At 42.3% G+C, this 18,256-nt stretch overlaps 1 protein-coding gene across 1 annotated transcript; it reads left to right on the top strand.

Annotated features, from left to right (window-relative positions):
* Window positions 1–1,597: 1,597 nt before the first annotated feature.
* On the top strand, window positions 1,598–18,256 carry slc45a2 (solute carrier family 45 member 2; the record flags this gene model as incomplete). The annotated part of the gene is made up of 7 exons (XM_084383486.1): window positions 1,598–2,218; window positions 4,283–4,459; window positions 9,494–9,858; window positions 11,274–11,417; window positions 13,868–13,991; window positions 15,423–15,628; window positions 18,035–18,256. The coding sequence occupies exons 1-7, from the start codon at window positions 1,753–1,755 to the stop codon at window positions 18,254–18,256; spliced, it is 1,704 nt and encodes a 567-aa protein (XP_084239612.1). The 5' UTR covers window positions 1,598–1,752.

Genomic DNA, 18,256 nt, shown 5'->3' with positions numbered 1-18,256 from the left:
AGCTGTGCAGCTAGCCGGCCAGTGTTGGTGTTTACGTCGCTAGCACAGAAGCTTTGGACCACTGGGAGAAAGAGGTTTACAGTCACAGAGCTAGCTAGTTAGCTTTCTAACTTTAGTAAATAAAGCTGCAAAACAGCACATAGACGTCTTTGAAATAATGTCAAAACAGTTCTTCACACTGTGTGTTTGGTTAATTTCTTACATATTACACCTTTAATGTTGGGGTTGGTAAAATTGTAGAAACCAGCAAGAGTAAGCTGAATTTTGAAAGTTTCCAACAGAAAAAATCCAACCCAGCAAGGAGATGTTAGCCACTAGTTCGCTACATTCAACAAGCTGATAAACAAGTCTGTTAAATGCCACAATCATATAAATAGATAGGCACAGCAGTTACTCTTTACTGCTGTGGGTGTGTGCTTTGTGCTAACAGGGTTAGCTTGGCTAAGGGGCTGTGTGCTTTGTGCTAACGTGAGCCACAGTCATGGCAGGCCTGTACGTAGGCTAGGTGGACAGACATTGATTTATTGACTGCTGTCGGGATGGTTGTTTTTCTATAAATAAAACACAAAATGCTGCCTGTCCTAGCTTTAAACAAGAGTCTGCAGCCTTGCTAGCAGCTCTGTGGGGCTGTACTTGTGCTAGAGCTGCAGTATGTTGAGCTAAATGCTAACCTCAGCATGCTAACATGCTTTCATTGACATCTGGGGATAATGGGAATGTCAATAGTTCAGGACAAATTGAAACTAACCGAATGACTACATTAAATTATAAAAAGTCAGGGGGATTTCCAAAGTACATTGAATTTATACTGATGAGACCATGAATGTCTGGACCAAATGTCATAGCAACCATCCAATAGTTAATGAGATTTTCAGTTTGGACTGATAGACAGATGTTGTCAGAGCCAGACTGCTAGCATGGCTTCAAAAACTGTAATTAAAATACAAATTAAATTGTGGATGAAACAGAAGCTGTGGGATTTAATATAGAGAGAGAAGCATTACACATGTTTCATTACTTTAATAACAGATCCATTTGAAAAAAAGGTAAATTAAATGAAATTATTGAATTCTCATGCTGTAAAAGTAGAATGAAATTATCAAATGGCTAATTTAAATGTGTTTTTCTCAGTTTCTCTTAAACTTTTTTCATTTGCATAATACACACTTATTACAAATTGGCTTCCTCACTTTCTAAATTAGCTTTAAATGCATCAATAAATGAATTAAGTCTGGTGGCATCCACCTCCCTTCTGAGAGAAGATTGGCCAAGAAATAAATACTGCACCGGTGGCTAATCATTCGTAATTGTGGAAACAATGGAGTAAATTTACCACGCATCACACACACACTCACAGACTCCCATGAACTGCCCCGGGGCTTTTACTACAGTGCTTTGAAGACTGAAGAAGGGGAAGAAACATTCAGTAATCTCTTAAATACACCCACTTCTGTCTCTCCTCCCCTCTCGCCCTCCTCTTCATTGAGTCCCTCTCAGCTCGGCTCAGACCAGCCGGCGGACCCTCACATGTAAAGTGAAGCTGTTTGGATCTTGGACTCATTGCTCAGCTATGCAGTAGAGAGGAGGATTAGTTCGGGCTGAGCACCAGAGCGAGGATTGGGCATTTGGCCGTTTATCCATCATCTGGCTGACAAACATTACCACACTCTCTCTGTCTGTTGCACCTAAAATCTCTTCTTCTCTCCCTTGTTCCTTCTCCCTTTCTCCCTCTTTCCCCTCTCTCTGCCAGCCATGACCCTTCTATCAGAGGACCAGTCTGTGAGGCCCCAGGCCTGCCGGGTCCCGGAGCCTGGCAGACACATCGACACTTCTTTGCATCAGTACTCGACAGACTACTCCAAAGGGGACTACATGGACAGTGTGGACAGTGCTGTGTTCGGGGCCGTCGAGCCCCCTAGGCGCTCTCGGGGCCGCCTCATCCTCCACGGCCTGGTCATGTTCGGACGGGAATTCTGCTACGCCGTGGAGGCAGCGTTCGTCACACCGGTGCTCCTGAGCGTGGGCCTTCCTCGTAGCTTGTACAGCTTGGTGTGGTTGCTCAGCCCCATCCTGGGCTTCCTGCTGCAGCCCATCATCGGCTCGGCCAGCGACTACTGCCGCTCGTCGTGGGGCCGGCGGAGGCCCTACATCCTGGCCCTGGGCATCCTCATGCTGCTGGGAATCACCTTGTTCCTGAATGGGGATGCTGTCATCTCAGGTGAGGGAAACAGAGAGCGAGACGGGGAGGTACAGGTGTATTTTTAGTCTTCTTTTGGGCCTTTGATTCAGAGGGATGAAGGGGAATGAATAATCAGTTCTTTTAGAAGTTTACTGTAGCAGTTTACTGTCAAAATCCCCTTGATCTCATGTTGATGCTTGGGAATATGCAGGAGGATAATAATGAGGATGCGAGACAAACATTTATGGTCTTATCTTTATGTTTCTGTCAGAATTTGAGCGCCGACCGGCTTTGCTGCCCCTTGAAGAACGCCTTTTATCTGCCACTTCTGCTCACGATTTAATCGGATTATTCTCACACTGATGCAACGATCATAACTTTGTATTTTGTGCTGTCAAACTTCCTCGCATCTCTTGGACTTTCACACTCAGGCTTTGAAGTCTATCACTATCTCCTCGCTGGCAGATCTTGGGAAGAAAGTGACAGATTTAACGTGTTGAATGTGTGGGCGTGAGGTCCTGAGACGCTCTTATGCTCACACTTTTAACTTGTGACTGAGGGTGAATGTGTGACTTGTTAGGGCAGTCTTGAGCCGATGCCCGCTGGCACAGACGGATGACGAGGCATGAGTGAGAAAATTGCAGGTTTGATGTCGGGAACGGCTGATAAGATTTCAACCGTTTGGCGAGGATGTGTCGGGCTCCAGGCTGCATCACGAGAAGATCTCTGCACAGGAGACTCTGAGTTAGAAACTCTTTCATGAGCTGATTCACTGCTGATACAGCTGTATCGTGACTCACCGGACAGCTTCACCGGATCAGCGTGAGGTTATGACCGTTTCTGGTGACAATTCATTGAAAACCTTTAATGATGGAGCTTGAAACAAATCATTCTGAATACCTCCCTCACATCTTTCCATCGGAGGATAATTAGAGTAATCATCATGAAGGACACTGAATAGTGTAAAAGCATATTTTTAGCAGCGTCTCTGCACATTTTAGCGCTCACTCTGTGTTCCCGTGAAGTTTGAGAGAGTGTTTGGTTCTTGATGTTCAGAGGTTTGTTTCATAATGAAACCATACAATTATACAGGAGAACTAGCAACACAATGCATGACTAGCGGTGGTTTTTCAGCTTCAGGCTGTAACTAACACAAAAACTCTTATTGAAAAGGCTCTGGGCTTTGCCGTAATCATCGTACGCGCTGTGAAGTGTTTCTTTCTTCTGACGTGCGCTGGATAAGCTGATTACCTTCCCGTGTTCTCAGGGTTGTAGTGGACGCCACGGGACTCGTGTGACATAACGTTCGCATTGTTGTAAAAGCCCTCGGTCCAACAGCTCCGCGTTGACCGCCCCGAGAGTTTCCCTACTGATTATAAACGGTGTTATTGTTTAACAGGCAGAGAAAGGTCTGTTCAGCCTTCATGTCCAACTGAGAGCAGAGCAACAGAGAGGTTTCATGATCTGTTAAAGGATAAGTTCACCCCAAATGAAAATGTAGTCATTATCTTTTCAGCTTCATGCTGATGGAAAGTCAAGTGAATTCTTGTTGGGAACAAAACATTTCTGGAGCTCATCAACTTCAGCTGTTGAGGAGAGTGCTGCAACCCTGTGAAGCTCCAGAAATGTTTGGTGGATGACGAAACTTCACAAGAATCTCTGTCAGCGTGGAGCTGAGACGATAATGAGTGAATTTTAAATTTTGGGCAAACTTATCTTTTAATGTGATCTATTCTAACGTTTTTAATAAACTTTTCTGTTGTTCTCGCCTCTCTAAACACTCATATCTCTCAAAAGGATCATTCAATTTATGTTGTAATTTCATTAGAAATTGTTTTGCTTGTGCTATTTTTTAAAATTATCCTTAATTACTTTCCAAGACAGAACTAGACTGCACTTTATAATCAAACAGCCAGGGTTTAAGATATAATTGTTACCTGTCTGACATAATTGTTTGTCTCTTATCGCCTTTCTATTTCTTGTGATGTGCAAATTAAATTAGCAAATTAAACCCTTCACAAGTTCGGTAATAATTAGCGGCAGGGAGGCGTCCTGATGAAGTGATTTGCTCGATGTCTGATGAGATGTGTCGTTCTGTTGCAGCACTCGTCAGCGACAGGTCACTGAAGAGTATATGGGCCATAGTGGTGGTGATGTTCGGCGTCGTGCTGTTCGACTTCGCTGCAGACTTCATCGACGGGCCCATCAAGGCCTACCTGTTCGATGTGTGCTCACATCAAGACAAGGAAAGAGGTCTGCACTACCACGCTCTGCTCACAGGTGTGTAATACAGCCCACACACACACACACACACACACTGTTGTACTTACTCCAACTCTTGCTCAATAGCTGCCTTGCAGGTATTTTGTAGCTGACAAACTCACATAACACATCCTGATGGTGTACGGCTTGTACTGGTGGGTGGAACGGCACATACTGTGTTGTTGTCTGCGTGTCGCCTGCATGTTAAGCGAGACTGTGGGTGAAGTGTGTAAAGAAGATTTCATGACGCTTATTTTCTTTCTCGCTGAGAGTTGCTGAGAAGATTGACACCACTCTCACATCAGTATAGAGAGGGTTAAGTTAGCTTAGCTTAGCATAAATACTTGAAACAGCACCTCTAAAGATCACTAATGAATTGATTTTTCGCTTCATTTAGTCAAAACGTGAAGTTCAAGCAATGTTTTGCCGAACTCACCCAACTTTTCTTCTGCATTATTGAAGGATGGATGATAAAAATGACTAAATTTGAATCTCTGGGTGAACTTATCCTTTAAATGTAGCACATATAATAGCTGTATAGATTCACCATCAGCATTTAGATTGGTTCCCTATGAACCAATTTTCACTCACAAAATGTCTGGAGAAAATGAAGGCTGGCAGCCGGGCGCCAGTTCTATCTGATTTCAAGTCTTCATGAATGGTTGAAGAATATTACTTTTGTCCTTTGTCTTTTGAAAAAATCGGATAGAGATGCATTTGCCAACCATAATACCACTAAAAGACGTGAGGGAGGAAAAGTACTTTGTTTCCACTTTAATATCAACTGCATTTATCTGTACCAATGCGTAAAAGACAGTACAAATGAATGTATAGAGTGCTTATTTCCACTGAGGGCCTCCCATTACTGCTTTAGTTATCACTAAAACTAACTAATCACAGAACTCTGAGCAAACATACAATTTTAGATAATTGTTTCCCTAATTCGTCATTGAAATCGTCCCAATAAAATTTCCCTTTATGAAAAACATCCTTCGCTCTTGGTTTTACAAGCTTAGATTGATTAAATGCAACCAAATGCTTCCTTATAATAAGTCTCTCAGGGATTTACAGACTAGGTTTGGCTCACTGATTCATGATCAACCTCTTTGTGTTGGAACAGGAGCCGCTTGTTTGAGACAGAGCGTGACATCTTAGAGGAGTTCGCGACTCAGTGTCCCCAAAACTTTGAATTGAAAGGATGAATTTACTCTCCGTGGTTTTAGTGTCAGATACAGAGCAAAACATGCAAGACATCTATGTTTGGATGCAGCAGATTCAAGTTTCAAGTTTGTACTATGAGAAGAAACACCCGGCGTGATGGATGTAAACTGATGTCCTTCGGGGGATTTTAGATTTCCACCATAACTGCGGGCCGAATGTAGCTGAGGTGAACAAGACCCGAGCTACTTTTCTAACATCATGTGTCATCACGTTCACATCATGTTCTTTGGCAGGATGGCCACTTATGGACATAGTGACAAGTGAGTTACTGTAGGTTTTTTCCATTTGAGCAAAATTTGTCTCACTGTGATTTAGTAGATCCGCTGCAACCTTGTGCTCTACTCAGAGCACATAGTGAGTGATTTCCAGATGGTAAATTGGTTATACGAGCACTTTGTGGTTTAGAAAATGCTTTTTTTTCTTCCTGAGCAGAAGTGCGACAAGTATTCGGTTGATTTACTTAAGCAACACATAAGAAACAAAACAACGTTATGTTGTTATGTTGTTGTAACGTTATTCAACGTTTTTCAAATTATTTGAATAAAACATTTTTTTAATCAGATTGCTGATGAAATAAATTAATTTAAAGATGTGTTGGCTCTGATGCAGAGAACAATCCTCAAAGTAACCAGTGACAAAAGATATCAAACATGTAGAGAGTAATAAGTACAGCATGTGCCTTAAAGTGTAACTAAACCCCCAAACCACTTTTTTCTGCTGAAAACAAATGTATTTGGGTATGAAGTAGTGTTGTTGATGTATTCTGGTCCAATATTATAAGTGGGCTTACTGGAAATACTGGTTATACTGTTTATTGCAGTCAACTTTTTAGTTTGTGAAAGTGTACTTTAAGTATTCTTTAGATGTAAGAGCAGTAAAATTTGGATGCATACATAGTTTACATAAAAGTTTTTTTCAATATATGTTTTTCTTGTACTTGAAATATACCTGTAACTGTGCTTAAAGTAGACGTGTAGACTCGTACATACAGCGTCAGTGGACTATACAAAAGTCACATAACAAACAAACACACGTCTTTAGGGTTAAAAACTTTCTGTATAGGGCAAGAATACTTCACTATACTTTTCATAAGTATATCTCAATCAAAACTATATGTACTGTATCAGCAAAATATACTTTTCTGTATATTTGTCAGTATAAACCGAGTGTATATATCTCTGATAAGTACATAAAAAGTCAACTAAAAGCATGCTCTCTTATTTTTAGAAATATACTAATAACACATTTGAATAAACTTCTTTTTTGTAAAGCTATTTAGGTTATTTAACTCCCTCTGTAAGCCACCCTAACCTAGAAAATATGCTTCATAATGAAATGTCAAAAAAAAAAAAAATCAAACTAATGTTTTTTTATTACTCTACTTGGGGGCAGGATGATGCTCTCAGTGTGAGCGTCAGTGCATCGCTCAGCTGTCAGCAGGCACCGGGTGGTATGAGCATGCTAGTCAGGCAGTAATCCAGCCCTGAGCTAGTCATGTGCTGCAGTCATGAGTCTGGGCTGAGAGACACAGATGCTAGGCACATGACTCTCTAGACGCGCCTGCTGCCGCCGTTGGTATGTGAGGTCTGAGGAGGAGGGAGCACGAACTGTGTTGTGTTTCTCTCTGTGATTGTGCCCTTTGTGTGAGCCTCTCTGTACTCATCTATCGCGGGAGTGATTGTCAGCTGGTAAACGCCGTTGTCAAACTGTTCGTAACCCTTCACAACTCAATTTTCTTCAGCACAGACAACAGGTCTGTCATTAGTAACGGATTGAATTTTCAAGTCAATTTTAGCCGTGGTACCTGCTACCATTGTTGTTCTGTTGATTGGCTGATCGATCGCTCCACCTCTTTGGTGCAGACTGAAATATCAGAACACCTATTTGATGGATTGGCTTGAAAAATTGTACAGACCTTCATGGTGCCCAGAGGATGAATCTCGAGGACTTTGTTGATGTCATGACTTTTCTTTTATTGCCAGGATGAGGTTGACATTTGTGGCTTGGAGTGAAAAGTCTCAACATCTATCCCTCTAATTTTTTTTACAGATTTATTTATATTCTTTGCCATCACCAATTAAAATCTAAACTCATCCACATTTTTTGGCATATGACCAAATACTAAAGTACCTGAGAAACATTCCCATCAGCCACAGCTGTTATTGTGCAAATGTTAGAAGTGGAAACTTCACATAACTTTGCTGTTTTTAATCGTTTTGTTCAGTTCAGCTCAGAGATTCTTAGTCAATATGTAGTCGCATCATACATGCCACTGGTTTTCTTGCAAGACCTGCCCTACCCCCTTGCGTCCAGAGAATGAGCGATCCCAAGAGGAGCCAGGAGCAAAGGGGATCCACATTAACACTTTAAGTGCACTTCAGTAGACCGACATGTATCAGTGAGCGAGCAAATCACAGCTCATGCCGCTGCAATGATTGGCTTCAGTTCAGTAGTTAACAACAACAAGCGCTTTTTATAATGTTGAGAGGTCATCAGCTCACGGTCCCCAATTAATCTTATAATGAGTAAGTAACACGCTGTGCATCACAGCAGAGCTGTCATTAGCTCAAGGCTACTAACGTACAGCGAAGGCCCACTGAAAGCAAACAAACTGTGCAGCACTTTCATTTGATTGAAACCCTTTTCACATCAACTTGTATCCTGCTGATACTGAATCCCTTCCTGTCTTGTTTCCAGCCTCTCTGTGTTTGTTGCGAGACCGTCGACAGTGAGCCACAGTGATATATCTGCTTTGCTCTGTCACGCTGTGCTGCAATAAAAACTTCAGTTACTTTGGGGACAGAAAAGTACACAACTGAGCTGAAAAGAGAAGAGCGTTTGATGCAGAACGCAAACAACAATGTTCCAGTCACGCACACCCGAGCAAAGTGTGAAACCTGAAGTGGTCATTACTTTACCTGCCAGCTGCTGTAGTGTAGAACAATAGCCATCATTTCAGCTGAACAATTTTAGAAAAACTGTGTATAATCTCTGGAAGCAACAGCTGGAAATGTTAAGGTGTTTTGGTTCTTAAAGTGATATTGTTTTGTTTCTTTGTATGTATGTTTGTTTTTGGGAACAATCCATTTGAAGGGAGTGACACTGGCGTGACACCAAATTGTACCAATTGACTTGAGATTACGGAAATAATTCACAACATCATTACAAAAGCTTTTGACAGTGTAAAAGCACTTCTCCTCTGTGCTTGACTCAAGTAAATTGGTGCAATTTGGATGTTATTAAGCTGTCACTGAATGTTACAAGATCCGTTTGACGACAAGAAATAAAGTATGAAGCTGATTTAGGGAGTTTTAGTTGTTTTTAAACTAAGCTCACCACCAACTGCTCCTAACTGTAGCTACAGTAGCTGCCATGGAGCTTCCTATTGGATCTATGTATTGTTTGCTGATGTCTGCTGAAGATGCTATCTAGCTAGCCTCGGCGTGTCCTGTCCTCATAATACCACTTTGTACCAACGACAGGTGATAGTCAGATAGCCCCCGTCGTTTCAGCTGGTAGATGCGAGCTGTCAGCGCAATAAATGAACAAAACAAACTCACAAAATGTTGAAAGATGAAATACTCTTACTTCTATTTTCCGGACTGAACAGACAAATACAGCCAATTTAGCTTAAAGCTTAACCCGTGGACAAGACAAACTCTTGGGACACTTGCTCCACGGCTAACTGAGCCATGAGCAAGTATAGCTAGCAAAGAGCAGCAGTGGCCCGTTACTCTTGCGATATGGTGCAATAATGATCAATTATTGTTAATCACTCTTTAAAAACAACGGTGTGTAAAGTGTTTTAATCTTCGCCGCTGTGTTTTCCAGGTCTCGGCGGAGCGTGTGGCTACCTGGTGGGTGCGATGGACTGGGGCCACTCAGTGTTCGGTCAGCTGCTGGGCTCAGAGTACCAGGTCATCTACTTCTTCTCAGCGTTGACCTGGGGCATCTTCCTCACCGTGCACCTGTTCAGTATTCCAGAGCAACCTCTGGACAAGGTCTCCTCTCCCTCTGACCCGTCACCTCCCAGTGCCCTCCGCCTACTGGGCTCCCACAGCAACGGTTACGGAGCACTGACCAAAGAGCCCGTCTCTCCTGTGGTCCCGTCCGTCCCAGACCTCAGGCCCCGGTCTTTCTCTGCACTGGGGGAGGCGAACTCTGTGACCTCCAGTGCCAAGCAGCCAAACAAGGAGGTGTGTACCGGCATAGACGGACTCTGAGGATGCATTTATTTTGATGCAAAAAGTATACACTGATTGCAAGATAAGGGAGGGAATACAGACCTAATTTGTTCATCCATCCAATTTATAACCCACTCGTCCTGTCCATGCTTAAAGCTAGAATCTAATGCAGCAGTAACAAGGAGGAAATTGACTTGCAATGTAGTCTTATCATCTGTTCGGCTAAAAGCACACTGGCTAAGTGTACACGAAACAGCCTTTAATGGAAGATATATATATATATATATATGAACAACGTGCTGTTTATGTGTGTGTATAAATGATCCGAGGCAACAGACACAAGCTGCGACCGCTTCTGAAAGTTTATCTTCAGAGGGCTGATGCTGATAACCTTCTCGCTCATGGTGCATTCATAAAAATGTTGTGTTCGATGCCACAAACAATGCGTGGCATTGGAGAAAGCAGAAGTGATTACAGTCTGGCCTCAGGGCCAGTCATAAGGTCACATTTCACACAGTCGATCCAGTGGATACCTGCAACGACCCATGACCTTCCTGCGGGGTTAGTTAAAGGCCTTTACGCACCGGAGACGTGACGCATATGCCGCATGAGTATGCAAAAAATACTCGCCTGCAAATTCGTTGCAAGTCCTTTTTGCCTTCACTGTGACTTTAAGCTTAATTCTAACAACAACATGCAAACACATGGTTGATTAATTAGCAGGTTTACAGGGACCTCCATCTTAGTTTTGTATGCTGGCATGCCACCGTTTGCTAATTAGCACTAAACACAAAGTACAGCCGCGGGTGCTCCATCACTGTGACACTGTGCTCTGCAGAGGATTTCTGATTTATGGCAGTGTGAATGTATCCCGTGCAACAGAAGATGTCCATGTTTCCATTTCCCGCGTATTGAGGTGGTTGACGAGTATTGATGAATTCCTTTTTTGATTCTCTAAACTCCGGCATCAATCAGTCCATCAAACAGCGCCAGCATGAGTTGACTTCTGACAGTGTTTGATATCTCTTGATGATAGGAAGAAAGATTTTGTATCATCTCACTTTAATGTAAGAACATTTGATTCATCATCTCAAACATTTCATGCTCTCGCTTTGATAGTACTCATCTTGCTCTGATAGTTTTGGCCGTATTTTTTGTTTTTTTGCGTGATTGATTGTTTTGAAGGTCTTACGTCTCTAAACCCTGACACCTTAGTGTGAGCCCTTTGTGATCTTGATGTTGAATCCCTTCATTCGATGTAATTACAGTGCGCACGTTTGTTTTTATGTTATTGTTGAAGCTTTTGAGTTGTTGTCTGTCACGGACTTCAGCGTTAAGAGCACTGAGTGCCGTTTTATTTATTTATTGTTTTTGTTTGTCATTGTTGTAGCTGTTGGCGCTGATTTTTGTCTGATGTGTATCTGCAGGCCCAGAAGAGGATGACATTCAGGTCACTGATGAAAACTATCAGCAATATGCCGAGCCACTACCGCTGCCTGTGTGTCAGTCACCTGCTGGGATGGACGGCGTTCCTCTGCAACATGCTCTTCTTCACTGATTTTATGGGACAGGTATGAAATTATGTGTGTGCTTGAGTCCGTGCATTTCAGAAACAACCCCATCAGTGCTATAGCATTAAAAATGTGTGATTAAGAACATAAAGGCAATGATTTCACCTTGTCGTTCCACATTACTGCTTTCAGAGCTCCTAATCTCCCCTTATTGTCCACTCACTGTGACATAATCATGCTGAATTGCAGTGATTAGTGCCGCTGAACTCATCAGTTCAAACTGCTTCTTACAGATTTCCATTTTCATCATCAGTGACTTGTTTGAGCCATTTTTCAAGCCGCGATGCCAAATACTGGCTTTTTCCAGCACCTCATATCTGAGGATTTGCTGCTTTCTCTCTATTTAATATTGCTGTAAATTAAATATTTTCTGTCACACATAGCAAGACATTTTAAAATGTCAGCTTCAGCTCTGGCACACTGTGATAGGCTTTTTTTGTATTGTATTTTCCCTTCAAGGAGTCAAGAGGCGACAGGGAGAGTGAGCTGTAGAGTGAAAATGTGCAACAAAAGCTCCTCAAACCATTTTATAAACACAAAACAACTGATCAATTAAATGATATAATTGATAAAAGAAAAAAAAAAGAGGCAGACAGCTGTTTACCTACAAGCCAACCAGTGGAAACAGCGGGCTAACTGCAGATGGAAGGATACCAAATAAGCAGCCGGTTAGATTTGATTAGCATACAGACTGAAAACGGGCAACACATCCTCATACCTAAAGGACTGGATATAATGCCAGTGACTTGTTTCCAAGACAACATGATGGTTGAAGCGTACCAGCTATAGGCACACCAGACATCTGTCATATGGTTGCCGTTGTTTAGGTTCAGGAAAACATTGTGGTTTGGGATTAAAATAACATTACTTAATACCAAAAGTATGTACATAACTTCAGTTTCGTTACGTACTTGACGTGACTTTGTGACGTTTGTAAATTAAAATGACTCACCATTAACTCTGGATGAAAGTCCTGTGCTTGTCCCTGACCTTTGTCACCCCTACAACTTCACCTGACTTCCTCCTTTGCTGCTGTAATAATTTCTATGACCGCTAGAGGCCACCGCTTAACAACAAACGGCAAGATGGGTTGAACAAGCTGCTGTCATGTATCGTCGTTCTCCCGATGTGGACGGGCTGAAGCACGGGTAAACAGGCAGCCTGGCTCTGTCAACAACAAGGCTAGAAAGATACAGTCTTTATGCTAAGCTAGGATAAGCTAACTGTCCTCTGGCTACAGCTTCATATTTATTGTATAGATATCAGTTGTTCCTGCACTGTGTAACTTCAGTGAGAGGGTAGGTAGGGTAAGATGATTTTTCATAGGTTTTTCAGGTTTCCAGCTTCTCAAATGTGAGGATTTACATTTTTTTTAAATGTGTTTTTAGACTTATAAGCTGAATATCTGACAACTTCAGACATGTGGTTGTATTTTTCACTATTTTCTGACACTTTCTGAACCAGAAGTGTTTTTCAAACCAGGTCCCGTTGCCTCCTGTCCTGCAGGATTTGGATGTTTATCTGCTCCAACACACCTGCTTCATATAATCGGTTCGTCCTCAGCTCTGCAGAAACCTGATAGACACTTTCATTTGGATCAGGTGTGGTGGAGCAGGGAAACAGCCAAAACTTGCAGGACAGGAGGCAACACGACCTGGTTTGAAAAACACCGGTCTGGAACAACAATTAGTCAAAGAAAGCGGAAACCATCTTGAGAAGGGATCCTTTCATTCCAGCTGCAGCGCTTGCAGGCATGTTGTTGTTGTTTAGAGCCATGATTACTCAGTAATCATTACTATAATTACTATAAATAGTCACATATAAACATATAAACACCTGGCAAAGTCCTCAAAACTGCCTCGGTGGTAGTTTCCACAGCAATAGATGTCAGGGCTGCACTATATTTAGGTTTTTCTGTGATATTGCAATATGAAAAACACAGGAACTTGAATACTTGAATAGTTCTGTATGGAAATAATTAGTCATCCTATAATGATTCTGTAGGAGAATGCATTTTATGAGAATCTGAATATTAGGATCCATTTAAACGCAGCTAGACTCACAAGTTGACACCAATGACGTACACCGGCTGACGTAGGGCGAAGGTGGGGGAGCGGTCTGTTGTTTTGTGTATTATGATGAAGCGGTGAGCCTGCTGATCAAAGAAGGCTCTTCACCCCATGACGCAGCACTGACAGCCACAGTTCATTCGACGCACAAGCACCTAATCTTGAATTGCAGGCCTCGTTACCAGGGATGAGAGATGTATAGGCGGTGGCTCCCTGCTGAGCTGAAATCTGCTTATTTTTATTGGAAAGAAAAGATAAAAGCGTGAATTCAAGAGGGACGCCAACATTTTATAGATATCAGTGAGACTTTTATGATCGGTGGTAATGGGGGCATGTATTTCAACACCCTGAAGTTGTTTCTCCTTCCTCTGTTTTTTTCAGATTGTCTACAAGGGAAATCCATACGCAGACCATAACTCCACAGCCTACATCACATATGAGAGAGGGGTAGAAGTGGGCTGCTGGGGGCTGTGTATTAACGCCGTGTCCTCTGCGCTCTACTCCTGTGAGTAACAGCGTGAGTGGCGGAAACAAAGAGAGAATATGTATGTGTCTGTCCGTTTCGACATTCGTCATTGCACTAACAGCGTTAGCTCGGCTGTGAACGACATGCAGGGATAGCAGCGAGCAATTACCGCTTCCTTCTCTGTTTCGCTGGGATGACAGGCTTTGGTGTGCTGCAGCCACTCATTAGATGGCTCTGCACAAGGGAAACACACTTTTTTTTTTTCCCAGAGGCATCGGCTGCCGGCATGGGCTGCTTTATCATGTCCGCTTACATCGGCTGTAGCCGTCGATAGATGTGAAAGGGAGAGATAAAGCGTGCTACGTGCAAAGTAAAGTCCAGCCTGAGAGTGAAATTGACTCTAAATTGACTCTCAACTATTTAATTAACGGAAACATTTAATTAACTGATCTATTTAATAATTCTCTCCCTAGCTTTTACCTGTCTGCTGCTGACTGTTGCCTCTGCGTTTCCTTCCTCTCTCGCTGCTTTTTTGCTTTGTTGTATGGCACGTTAGGCCTCATTAAGACCAAATCAGGCACTGCAGCAATTAGTTCAGGATTGTGCAGCATTGTGGGAGTTTTCTGGCAGTTTCCGGCTCCTCTTCTCTCCCATGGAGGCTTTCGTCCATCTGTAACAAGTTTGTGGGAGAATATTTCTCCTCCCCTGCTGGTGCAGCCTCCTGCTGAGGCACAAAGTACCATTATAAACGCAAACTAGCAACAGTTAATAGCGTTGGACAAAAATCCTGTCGACCAGAGGTGGCAAAAGTACAAAACTTAAGGAAAAAAAGACTGTAAAAAAGTCGAAGTTCTGATTCATCTTTTTTATTTAAGTAAAACTAATGAATTACAGGCTCTGGTATGTACTCAGAGTATCAAAGTAAAAAGTTTCCCTCTGAAAATATGCAAGTGGCTGCTAGATTTGCTTCACCAGCCAAAAAACAATAATAATCTATTGAGTGCCTGCTAAATTTTAATCACTGCAGAGCCATTTGCCCAGTGAACAAAAGAAATCATCTTGCTCCCTGCTTGTTTGTGATTGTATGTGAGTAGTTGGCGTGTTTGAAATGTTTGAACGTGTGCTGCTGCCTTTCTTTAAGCCCTGACCCCCTTTCCCCTCAAGAGTCCCTGCCTTCTGCCTTTGTTCTTAATGATCTGCCTGGTTGAATAAAGAAGAATTTATAGTCTGGATGCTGAGCAAATGTTTTGTACATCGCTGCTCCGAAACAGAAGACAGCCGGTCCAATCAATGTCAAATCAGCTGCAGCAAATGTAAAGCGTACCGTGGAGGGTTTTAGTGTGAAATCCCATTAAAGACGAAAGCAGCTGTCACGTAGTCCAGTATCTGAAAACGCTGACACAACAGTTGTTACTCTCGAATCTCAAGTGAAATTGATCATCTGACTTGTGTGTGTGTGTCTGTTTTCAGATGTGCAGCGGTGCCTCCTCCCATACATCGGCCTGAAGGGATTGTACTTCATGGGCTACTTTATGTTCGGCATGGGCACCAGCCTGATCGGCCTCTTCCCCAACATCATCGCCACGCTCATCCTCTGCAGCGTGTTCGGCGTCATGTCCAGCACGCTCTACACCATCCCGTTCAACCTGATAGCGGAGTATCAGCGCGAGGAAGAGGTACTGAAACCTGGGAGAAATGTTTTTCAGGGTTCAGACGCATCAGAGAAACTTGTGTTTGAAGTCCAAAAAGTATCAAGGGTGTGTTTATCTTTTAAAAGTCTAAATTGAGTTTCTTTATATTTTTTCCTCAACAGTGAGTGTCAATCAACTTATTATTCACAGGTGCACTAAGTGGCCACCTGCAGGCCTCAGACCTGCCACACTGAAAACCTCCCAGGGCCCCTTCCCCACATTAAATCCTTTATCAATCAAAATACTTTATTCCACGGCTATGACCAAAATTAACATTAACATTGTGGATTATGCAAACTGACCTTGTGCTGAAAGTGACTTTCGTACAATAAAAAACACAGTCTTCAATCTACCCTCGGGGGGGAAAAAATACTGCTTCTCATCCTGCTGTGTTGAAGCTTAACTTGCCCACAGCGAGGAACCGACTCAAATTGCCCAGCAGAAGGACAGACAAGTGGAGAACAGATCTTAATAGGGCAAAACACTCATACGGTTTGTTTCACAGGCTCTCTGTTAAAAGTTTGAAGTCTTAAACGAAAGCTGAGATAACTCGTAAAAACTCCCTTCAGAGCCATAAATGGCATTTCTCAACCGCCTGCACGGGCTGAGTAGGACTTGTTATGAAGGTTCAAATGACCTTTGCGTGTAAAATTGGTTTAGGGCCCCTTTAATTAAATCTACTTTATTACACTGGGCAATCAAGTTAGTACCAGTGTAAGCTAAATTAAAAACACGCAATAAAACAGGAAAGCAATTACAATGTATCAAATAATAGAAACAGTCTGTTAATCAGTTACACAGTCAGGCTCCAGTTTTCATGTGACAGCCTGTAAACAGGTTTGTTATATGGTGGACCTGTTAGCTGATTCCAGATATTGGCTCAATAAAGCTGGGGGCTGCTTTTGAACGCAGCATTTTTGACAGAAGGGATTACAGGATGAGACGTGGATCCCACCTGTTGAAATATTTGGAAAACAGGAAGCAAGCTGGTTGTCTCTGCGACAGCGGTGCCACTGCTGTGCAGTAAACATGAAGATGCCCCATTTAATGGTACAGTGTGTAAAACTGATTTAATGACACGCAGATAAGACAGAGGGACTGATAAACAGTATATTCTGCAGCATGTTTCAGTTGAAATCACTAACTGGGGAATCTTTAACTTCCCAGTTCAAAGGAAACGCAACATATGGAAAGAATCACCATGACGCCGCAGTTGTAGTTGATTTGCATCGTGGAGAAATGTGAAATCGGCAAATGTGTTTAATTGTGTTGTCATTATCAGCCGTAACTATAAAAATATACATCTATAACATCTTTAAAAAAGAGACTAAAATTGTATGTAAGCTAATGATGCAGGAGTTTCTTCCTCCTAGAGGTTATTATGAACGAACATTATGATTCGGCCTGTTGCTTGACCAGGTGAAGTCGAGGTCACCAGTGGAGACTCCGTTGCATTTAAATCGAGACTGGACCTTGTCTTTTTAGTTTTAGCTCATCCCAAGGAAGTAAATGCTGAATGCATGATGGCTACAGGATAATGACCTCATCTCAGTTTCGACTGGTTCTCAATAAACCTCACTTTCACTGTGCAATTTTGTCTCTCAACGGGAACAAAATCTCCCAGAGAAGTAAATCCAGTGATCGGCGATCCAGTGAGGCCGGCACCATTTCTGTCTGCTCTCATGTCTCCATTAGAGACTAAATGAAAAAACACATTCTGTGCTGTTGGTAGTTGTTCCTCTGAGGAGAAAGTAAACGATCCAGTGGTGCCAAAAATAATACCACCTGCAAAGTTACTTTCCACTTTAAGAATCGCCGGTATCCACAAAAATAGTGTTTTAAAATCATGGAAAGAAATAGGATTTTCAATTTCAGTTTCTGAGCTTTGAAAGTAATGAAACTGAACCGCTGAATGATCACAGTTTGATTGTAATTTTCAACCAAATTATTCCCATTCAGAACTTTGCAGCTGGTCATAATATTGCATATGTGTTTATACATTACGGTCACTATAAAAAAATAGAATATATATATATATATATATATATATATATATATATATATATATATATATATATATATATAATATTTTTCCTTGGTTCCTTTTTTCCTGGTGGCGGCTCAAAAATCAATCATCAGTATAAAAACATTGACGTTTTCATGTGTACTTACATGCTCGATCAATACCTTGTTTACTTGAATTGCGTGAGCTGGTGATGAAACATGAAATTGCTTCAGTCTTCTTAAAAAAACACAAACAATGAAAAAACAATATACACTTATTGTCCAGCGCTGCATCCGTTCACACATCTATTGATTGTTTCCTGCCATGGTCACTTCTACTTATACAAACCTTGATGACATGTTGCTCTTCCTCCTCTGCACTTCCAGGAACAACTGAAGCTACGAGGAAGCAATGTAACGCCGCGAGGCACCGGCGTGGACTGCGCCGCGCTCACCTGCATGGTCCAGCTGGCTCAGATCATCGTGGGCGCGGGGCTCGGCGCTCTGGTCAACATGGCGGGAAGCGTAATCGTGGTGGTCCTCTCGGCGTCAACCGTGTCTCTGTTTGGCTGCATCTTCATCGCCCTCTTCATCAGATATGTGGAATGA

This window comes from Pagrus pagrus (assembly GCF_965226575.1).
Source record: "Pagrus pagrus genome assembly, chromosome: 19".
Lineage (NCBI taxonomy): Eukaryota > Metazoa > Chordata > Actinopteri > Spariformes > Sparidae > Pagrus > Pagrus pagrus.
The sequence above is the reverse complement of the archived record's forward strand: the minus strand, read 5'-3'. Positions and strand labels throughout refer to the sequence as shown.